Source organism: Borostomias antarcticus, assembly GCF_949987555.1.
Source record: "Borostomias antarcticus genome assembly, chromosome: 10".
NCBI lineage: Eukaryota > Metazoa > Chordata > Actinopteri > Stomiiformes > Stomiidae > Borostomias > Borostomias antarcticus.
Genome location: NC_140243.1, coordinates 9,036,762 through 9,046,761, shown reverse-complemented (window position 1 = coordinate 9,046,761; position 10,000 = coordinate 9,036,762). Strand labels below are relative to the sequence as shown.

Below are 10,000 nucleotides of genomic sequence, written 5' to 3'. Positions count from 1 at the left end.
CCTGGCTTCCTCCACAGCTACAGGGAACTTCACCGTATTTCATCGGCTTTCACAAGGAATTCAAATGAGCGCCGCTCATCCATGAGTAAGAATAGTTCAAGGCGGTATCAGAAAAAAACAATAGAAACAACTTAACACAGTTCAGGAAGCACTTAACACACGGGAAGCACCGTCGTTCCAGGTCCCAGTTCCAGAGCAAGGGAACAAAGGAGACAGACGCCACTATTAACTGTCTCTGTGAACAGAATGACTAACCCTAACCTCAGTCCATGAACTAAAAGGATTCTTCATGTCCATATGATATGAAGGCATAAGGCAGACATGAACGGATAGGTTTGCTGTATGGAATGTGCTTATCGGCTAGATCTCCCCCTTCATGCTAAACTATGCAGTGTTTTACCCAAGGGGTTAACAGATCAGCAGACTGTGAGTGACAGAACATGCATTCATTGTGGTTCTCAGGAATTCTCTGGATTTTTGAGATGCCAGTGTTTTCTCCCCCCCCACCCCCCCTCCCCTGTAATTGCGCTGAAAGTTAAGAATGTGTTTTTGCCAATACCCTTGGCTGATTTATGCATGACCTCAAATGAAAAGTTCACCTGTCGTCAAGTTTCAGGGTGGTTTATTTGTCGTGCGCACATGATACGGGCGCCCCTTCACAACGAGAAATGCCTTTATAATGAAACGCTTTAGTCAGTAACGCCGTCCCGTGTTCCTGCAGGATCACCAAGCCCCTGACGTTCGCTGACTGTGTCGGGGACGAGCTGCCGCTCGGTTGGGAGGTGGTGTACGACCAGCAGGTGGGAGTCTACTACATCGACCACATCAACAGTAAGTCCCCCCCCCCCTCCCCACACACACACACACACACGTCTGCTAAATGTGTAACAGGTGCGCCTTTTCGCATGGCCTTCCGGCTTTGTTCCCCTGGTTTTGTAGTACGGTATGATCCCCCCCCCCATGCCTCTCTGTCCCTGAGGCTGGGTCAGGACCTCATGTCAGCCAGTAGACAGACAGTCTGGGCCACCCTGTGTCTCCCAAAGGCAGCCAGGGGAAGATCAAAAGAAGGACGCGTCGGATAGGTCAGGCGTTATGCTTGAGCCACTTCTATGGATCTCCTGCTTTACTCGGCTCCCAGTGCAGCAGTAGTTCCAAATAGAGTTTCTTAATTTATTATCCCTCTGACGCTTCCTGCTTTTCACGGTCCCTGATGACAGATGACGATGTAATTTCAGCGAGCCACGGGGGGACGCCTGCCTGGTCACTAGTATGAAGCAAGGATGTGTAACATGATCAGTCATCTCTGTCGTGATGTCCACCCTGTTGTGACGTCCACCCTTCTCCACCTGGCCCCATTTAAGGGAATGCGTGGAACCTCTGGAATGTGTTGATCATGTGACATCTTGGCCTGGTTGGTTGACCTCCCACAGTGTGGCGTTCTAGATCACATAATCTGACAGTGTGTCACAGCTCCAGCAGCATGGTCTGAAGCAACATAACTCCAGTATCTAGGGCTGGGTATTGACAAGGACCTCACCATACGATTATATCACAATATATTGCTATACGATACTGTACAATACATATTGCAATACATTGCGATACTGAACATTTTTAAATATAGCTGAAAATACATTTCCATCCCTGGACGTGATCCTGAGTGTGGAGCGAATGTAAGGACATTTTAAAGGACAGGTTCGCAATTTAGCATTATAAGCCATGTTAAAAGCTTATTTACGATTATATACAAAGGCCAATATCAAAGTTTCGTCAAATGAATGAATCAATCAATCAAAGCTTTATTTGTATAGCGCATTTCATACCCAGAGGCAACACAATGCGCTTTACAGAGAACAAGGGAGGTGGGCATACGACCCACCCCTACATATTCCAAATCGTTGCAAACGATCAACGGTGCACTCTCAAGATATAGCCTGTCGCCACTAACACACTCAATGGATCCATAGGTGTATAGACAAAATCCCTCAAAAACAACATAAACTCTCGTTTTCAAAGACAGGAATCTCAGAGTGGTCACTGATGTCCGTTGATGTTGTGTCAAAATAATCTCCACAGTGTGCTTCAGATCGGGTTTTATATATCATTTAGCATAGAACTGGGAGGTCTTCACTGAGTTTGGCTACCATAGAAGAACAAGAGCCGCTTCCGGGTCACAGGTCCACACAACCACAACAACAGCAACGTGGGACGCGGATGAATCTAAACATCTCTGGTTTTGTTGTCAATAAAAATCAATGGAAATAATATGATCAATAAAACCTGATCGAAAGTGTGTTAGCGACGATGGGCTATATCTCGAGAGTGCACCGTTTGATGAAACTTTGATATCGGCCGTTGTCAATGATCGTAAATAACCTTTTAACATGGCTTATAATGCTAAATTACGAACCTGTCCTTAAAATCAATTTAAAACATGATTAATGTATCGTTGATTGAATTATATCCTAATTTTATATATCTATTCCGTGTGTTGTAATGTAGATTTTTTTTTTTTTTTTTTAAATGCATCGATACTGTAGGCCCTACCGTGGAAAATCACTACAGTATCACAGAAAAAGATATAGCGGTATCTAGGGATGAGACGGTATACCGTAAAACCGTGAACCGCGGTATAAAATGTCCACGGTATTAGAACCGTGACATTCCCTGTGTTTACGGTATTACGTTTACGGTATTACACAATAATGCGTTGCTGAAACTTCACATTTCAAGTTGCTTGCAACAGTTAATTTTGTAATTTAATTTAAGCTTGCTATTAATAAACTGAGCTTAATTACAATAGTGTGTATTTTTCATCATGTGTTGCACTGTAGTTCATTCAAAATAAAATACTTGTTTTTTTATGTGTGTTGGGGAGGTGAAATGCCGTATACCGTGAAATACCGTAAACCGTACCGTGTAACTAGATACCGTACCGTACCGTAATACAAAAATCCATACCTTCTCATCCCTAGCAGTATCTATTTTATTACACAGCCTTACTAGTATCTACACTCCATCGTTTGTTGTCCCGAAGTTCACCATTAATTTCCCTTAATCATGTTTTTGTTAAAATATTATTTATTGTACACTTGTATGGACATTTTTCCTGTAATGCCAGCAGTACATTAAACACAAACTCAGACATGCGTCAATACTGGGACAGACTCCATTCCGGATTTAGGACATTTCTATTTGGGTGAGTGTTTAAAGGTTTAGAATGTGGCACCTTCAACCGTGACAACGTCGCTGTGCTTAAGGTGCCTCCGCATTCATTCATGACTTTTTTGAACCACCACATACAGTATGGGCTAAGAGGAAGTGTGGGTCCCTTTGACCCTGTTTAGACTTGGTTTTAAAATGCGTTTTGGACGATCACATCAAAATTGGACAGCGAGACACATCGCCGTTTACACCTGTGTCTATCATCCGTCTCCAAATGTGTCCAGCTGACCACTTGTGTTCATATTTAGTAACCATAGTAACTCACTCACTCCTGCCTGTGTGTGTGTCGCACAGCTGTGCCATGTAAACAAATCAATAATCAGTCGGTTAGACTGCAGCTGAAGATGTTTGAAGAACTAATGAACAATGTAGGACTATTCTAACTGTTTTGATTGGTAGATCACAAGTCATTTGCGACTTAAAAAAGAGTTTAAAAATTATCTTGCATTGATGATTGATTGATGATTTCCTGTTACGTCTTTGTCAGGGACACATGGACATTTTAGCGTTTAGACTACTAAAGATCACTAAAGACCACCTCGGCAAGTGGTTTGAGGAAACGTCTCACAAAACGTTTTGGTGGCTGTTTACACTTGTATTTAGTGCTGTCCACTGAATCTGATCGTTCAAAACGCATTCTAAAACCAAGTCTAAATGGGGTCTCTGTCTCAAAGCCAGCAGACAGACAGCGTGTCGACTCTTCCTCCCACATCAGATCCTCTTCCTCTGTAGATTCTGCTCCACTGAGAAGTGTTAGAGAAACGCGCTCCGTAGTAAGGCGTTCGCAAGGGTGTCAACAAAAAGTAGAATCGGTCGTACTGACCGGTAGACACAGGCGTGTGGTCTAAGAAGGCTGATTATGGGGTGGGGGGGGTTGGTGCTGCTTGCCTAAGCGCCCGCTCGTGTCTGCCCCCGGCCCCCCAGAGACCACCCAGATAGAGAACCCGCGCACCCAATGGCGGCAGGAGCAGGAGCGCATGCTGAAGGAGTACCTGGTTGTGGCCCAGGAGGCTCTCAGCGCCAAGAGGGAGATGTACCTGGTCAAGCAGCAGCGCCTGGAGCTGGCCCAGCGGGAGATGCTGCTCCTCCACCAGCTGTCGGAGGACGACCGCGGCTCGTTGGCCGGCAGCAGTAAGACACACACACACAGACGCACAGACGCAGCCTGGCGCTGTTCACACGGCTTTATAACCCCATCTCACACACACACACACACACACACACACAGACGCACAGACGCAGCCTGGCGCTGTTCACACGGCTTTATAACCCCATCTCACACACACACACACACACACAGACGCAGCCTGGCGCTGTTCACACGGCTTTATAACCCCACCTCACACACACACACTGATACAGCTGCCACTCCCCACCTCTTCCTGTTCCTATTCAAGCTGTTTTCCTCCTCCTCCTCCTCCTCCTCCTCCTTCTCCTCCTCTTCTTCTTCCTCCTTCTCCTCTTCTTCCTCCTCCTTCTCCTCTTCCTCCTCCTCCTCTTCCTTCTCTTCCTTCTCCTCCTCTTCTTCCTCCTCCTCTTCCTCCTTCTCCTCCTCTTCTTCCTCCTCCTCCTTCTTCTCTTTTTCCTCCTCCTCCTCCTTCTCCTCCTTCATTTTCCTCCTCCTCCTCTTTCTCCTCCTCTTCTTCCTCCTCCTCCTTCTCCTTCTTCTCTTCTTCCTCCTCCTCCTCCTCCTCCTCCTATTCTTCCTCCTCCTCCTACCCTTCCTCCTCCCGGTGCACAAGACTGGGCCTCTCTTAGTCCTCCCTCCCTTCCATCCCTCCCTCCCTCCCTCCGTTTCCGCCCGGCTTACCTTACACCTCCAGACAGATGCAGTCTGGGAGCTCGTCGAGGAGGGTGGGGTCCAGAGGAGGGTGGGGTCCAGAGGAATGCTCTCTGATGAAGCCGCCCAATCAGAGGACGCCGTGTCCCATCACCCACTCCTCTGTTGTGGTCACACGTCTGTCAGAATAACAAAGTCAAGTTTAAGTTTTAGCTGACCCCTCTCTTTCTCTCCCTCTCTCCCCCTCCCTCTCTCTCTCTCCCCCTTCCTCTCTCTCTCTCCCTCCCTCTCTCTCTCCCCCTTCCTCTCTCTCTCCCCCTCCCTCTCTCTCTCCCCCTCCCTCTCTCTCTCTCCCTCCTCTCTCTCTCTCCCTCCCTCTCTCTCTCCCCCTCCCTCTCTCTCCCTCCCTCTCTCCGCATTTCTCCTCCTCTTCCTTCTTGTGTTCGCAGCGCTCTCTGGCTCGTCCTCAAATGCTAAATATGACCCTGACCAAATAAAAGCGGAAATCGCCTGTAGGCGCGAGCGGGTAAGTCATTATGTCTGGAGAACAATGGGCTGGACGTCAGAGCCAGAGGGGGGCCCCACGGCGCAACCAGGGGCCGGGGTGTGGCCCTCACAGGATGCACCACTGACCAGGGCCCCCCCGCGCCCCCCCCCCAGAGGATGAGGATGAGATCAGCCCTGGAGGGTCACAGGGAGGCTGGGTTACGGCCTCCAGGGGCCAGTGTCCAGTGTTTCCTAGTGCTTAGCTCATGAAAATTCTCCTTTGTGAAGACTGTGATCCGTCATTGTGGAGATCTGGAATTGAGTAGTCTTTTTGTGATTAATATAGATGGTGTCAGGGTTCAACCACTGATGTTGTGGTTTGTGTGTGTGTGTGTGTGTGTGTGTGTGTGTGTGTGTGTGTGTGTGTGTGTGTGTGTGTGTGTGTGTGTGTGTGTGTGTGTGTGTGTGCGTGCGTGCTGACGCATGGGTGTGGATGCGCGCATAGCTATGTGTTGCCGTGTCTGATATGTGATGACTAAGCATTCAAGACAGTGGCAGTGATGAGGGACGGCCATTGTGCGGCCGCCATGACGAGCCAGCTCTCTGCTCTGTGTCCTCAGCTCTCCAGACTCAAACAGGAGCTGGCCCAGATGAAGCAGGAGCTCCAGTATAAGACTATGGGAGTGGAGACCCTGCAGGAGTGAGTCTCTCTCTCTGTCACACTCACACACACACACACACACACACACACACACACACACACACACACACACACACACATATATATACACACTCTCTCTGTCTCTTTCTCTCTCTCTCTCTCTCTCTCTCTCTCTCTCTCTCTCTCTGTAACTACCCCCTCTTCCCTCCCCCCTAAGACCCACCCTTCCTCCTTCAGCACAACCTCCCCTGCTCCTTCCCACACACTCTCACGCTCTGCTGTACCCCGGCCCCTACCCCTGGGTCTACGTGTGCATTCTCACACAAGACACACACACACACACACACATACATACACACACACACACACACACACACACACACACACACACACACACACACACACACACACACACACACACACACACACTACTGTGATCTTCCTCTGCGCGTAGTGTTCTGCCTTCATCCTTTCCACAGGGGTCTCTCTTCTCCTCCCCGTCGTTCGTCCTACCTCTCCCTCCGTGAGTCATCGTACTTCCCCGGTCTCTGCCCGTCTCTCTGAGGTTTCTCTTTCACTTCACCGTGTGAATATTGTGACCCAGTGCTATCCATAACCCCAGATGGCCTTGACCGGCTTCTCTGGACCATGTACGGCGCTGGTAAACGGCAGTAGACTACAGTATGCTTGGAATCCCATGCGTTTTTATGACGGTGGAACTAGAGGAGATACTAGAGATGGATAAGGTGATTCTGCATCGGCTCACAGAGGTTCAGCATTAGGTCTCAGTATCCGCCCCCGTTTACAGTTGAATGCTCTGAAATGTTAGGCAGGGGGATCTCTGGTTCAGATGCAGTTGGGTAGTTACGAGGAGACATACTTTTTCACCTCAGACTTGGTGTTATTCAACAACATTGATTTGTCGTGTTGCTAGTGTGGGTTCTGTGTGTGTGTGTGTGTGTGTGTGTGTGTGTGTGTGTGTGTGTATACATAGTTGCTTTTTGTGCTGGTGGGAACATTTCCGAGCTGCTCCACATTTCACGTTACAAATAGAAGCTTGGCCTCCTCGTGCGTGAGGAAGAGAGAAGGGGGGAGAGAGAGAGAGAGTGAGGGAGAGAGAGAGAGAGAGAGAGAGAGAGATTTGAGCTGGAAAAGGAGACTCCACCTCAGGAAGAGGATGCAGCAGTGGAGTGCAGAGAGCCAAGGCTCTGACTGGGGAGGAAGTGTCTCTATGTGGGGTGGGGGGGGGGGGGGGCAGGGGGTAGTTTCAAAAACATTGAGCTATCTGGCAGCAAATTCCTCTGCACTTCCTGAGTCCTGGCGAGAGTCCTTATCTCTTAGATAATACACAACTCGAGTGGCTCCCAGAATAGACGAGGGAATACACAGCCCGGAGAAAAACATGGATGCGCCCTGTTCTCAAGATGATTTGGTTTTTGTGTGTTCTGTTGTTGTTATTGTTGTTGATTTTTGCTGGGCCGTCTTTGGCCTGGCCTTGTGGGGGCAAGGTCCCCAGGGCCGCCCCTGTTTCAGATCGGAGCGCAGGGCACCTCGCCCCGTACAGAGTCACGCACAACAAACAACAACATCTGTCTGATACGGAGTGGAAATCCCCCAAACTGTTGCTGCTCAAGGAGGGATATGGAATTCGCAGGAGTAAGCATCTATTTCACGAGGTTAGATCAGACCTGCGACGGCCCTCTGAGGATCTGTTTAGCTCCTCGGAATCTCAATCGGTCGCGGTTCATTTTCTCATGTTCTCGTAAACCGAAAGAGCAGGCGTTTCTTTGTTTTTAATGTAGGCTGGGGTTTCCCCCTCGGTCTCTCCTCATGACGACGTCGTTAAACGCGGTACGTAACCGAATGTCACAAAGCAGTAAACAAAAACAAAAAAACAGTCTCAAAGTCGCTTACAGTAACTTCAGAAACACACATTTTATTTACACGGAGCATAACTGAGCTCGGGAGGCCTCGTCGTCTACGCTGGAGCACCGTTTACTCAGAGAGCCTTTTAAACAAGCGCCTGCACCACTGACCATGAGGAGGGGGGGTTCAGTAAGGGCACGGAGCAGTGGGCAGTGGCACGTTTCAGCTAAGCATATAAACCCCCAGGCGCTGCCAGCGGGGGTGGGCGGTGGGGGGCGGTGGGGGGAACAAAGCAGGCCCTGTTTGGGGAGGAACAGGCAGGGTCTACGGGCGAACAGTACCTGCTGTTGAAGTAGGGCCTGGAGGAAGCGGGCCGTGGCCAGACCGGGGACACGTGCCAGCCCCAGTGATGTAGCAGGCAAGGGAGAGAGGGATGGAGGGAGAGAGAGAGAGAGGGAGAGAGGGAGAGAGGGAGGGAGAGAGGGATTGAGGGAGGGAGGGAGGGAGGGAGGGATGGAGAGAGGGAGGGAGGGAGAGAGGGAGGGAGCCCAGGCAGACAGGCAGGCAAACACACAGACAGATACAGTATGAAGGTATAAAGACATACAGACAGATACAGTATGAAGGTACAGTATGAAGACATACAGACAGACCGATGGACAGGCAGGCAGGGCAGGGAGGTAGACAGACAGGTGTACAGACACAGACAAGCAGACAGGCAGACTGGCAGGGCAGTCCTGAGGATTCCTTATTTCTCAGTCAGACAGTCCTAGTTCTTCCTGACAGGGGGGTCCAGTGAGGCCACCCTCAGGTTTCAGCCACCTCATCATAACGTCTGAGACGATAGTTCAGAAGAAGACGTTAAAACTAAAATCACCCTAATAACCGCAGATACCCCCGAGCAGAGCGGATCCATATAGCTCCATTCTTCCACCAAAGACTCTCTCCACTCTCTCCTCCTCCTAAAAGAGGCCATCCTGGCCAAAAGTATCCTGACTTGGTTGTATTTCACCTCCTAGTACACCAAAACCACTCTGACTTGGTTGTATTTCACCTCCTAGTACACCAAAACGACTCTGACTTGGTTGTATTTCACCTCCTAGTACACCAAACCACTCTGATTTGGTTGTATTTCACCTCCTAGTACACCAAAACCACTCTGACTTGGTTGTATTTCACCTCCTAGTACACCAAAACGACTCTGACTTGGTTGTATTTCACCTCCTAGTACACCAAAACCACTCTGACTTGGTTGTATTTCACCTCCTAGTACACCAAAACGACTCTGACTTGGTTGTATTTCACCTCCTAGTACACCAAAACCACTCTGACTTGGTTGTATTTCACCTCCTAGTACACCAAAACGACTCTGACTTTGGAAATGTCAGAGAACCTCTCCAGACATATTTTCCAACAAGCTATTTTTCCAATATAAAGCGCCACCCTGTTGTCTGGCGGGGAGTGAGCGATGTCATTCCTAATTTAAGTCTTTATAATTAGGTGTGTAAAAGTGGGCGGGCCGGGCTCTTGCGTAAACTATATTTAGGTGTTGGTGTTGGTGTTAAAGCCCGGCGGGATGCTCCCTGTCTGGGTGGAAACACACGCCTCAGTGTGTGTTGTTACCAGGAAAACCCCCATAGAGACATGTATGTATTCTATGGTGGAGCCATGAACACGAGTAGCATCCAACACTGTCTGCAGACTAGACTGATGTGTGTTGTGTGTGTGTGTGTGTGTGTGTGTGTGTGTGTGTGTGTGTGTGTGTGTGTGTGTGTGTGTGTGTGTGTGTGTGTGTGTACGTGTGTACGTGCGTGCGTGCGTGCGTGCGTGCGTGTGTGTGTGTGTGTGTGAATAGGATTGACCGGAAGATGTCCTGTAGTCAGACCAACTACAAGCTGGACGAGGCGCAGGCCATCTTCAACGAGCTGCGCAGCATCAAGAAGGCCATCAGCACAGGAGAGAAGGAGAGGCTGGACCTCATC

General features: G+C 49.3%; 1 protein-coding gene across 1 annotated transcript in view; it reads left to right on the top strand.

Moving 5' to 3' along the window:
* The window catches only part of wwc3 (WWC family member 3), a gene marked incomplete at its 5' end in the record, with an annotated part of 30,246 nt that overhangs the window by 9,114 nt on the left and 11,132 nt on the right, over positions 1–10,000 (top strand). The window contains 5 exons of the mRNA XM_084444446.1: positions 722–831; positions 4,150–4,356; positions 5,455–5,531; positions 6,112–6,191; positions 9,874–10,000. The exon at positions 9,874–10,000 is cut by the window's right edge and continues 3 nt beyond it. Coding sequence (XP_084300572.1) covers positions 722–831; positions 4,150–4,356; positions 5,455–5,531; positions 6,112–6,191; positions 9,874–10,000 — 601 coding nt within the window. The remainder of the gene's footprint in view (positions 1–721; positions 832–4,149; positions 4,357–5,454; positions 5,532–6,111; positions 6,192–9,873) is intronic.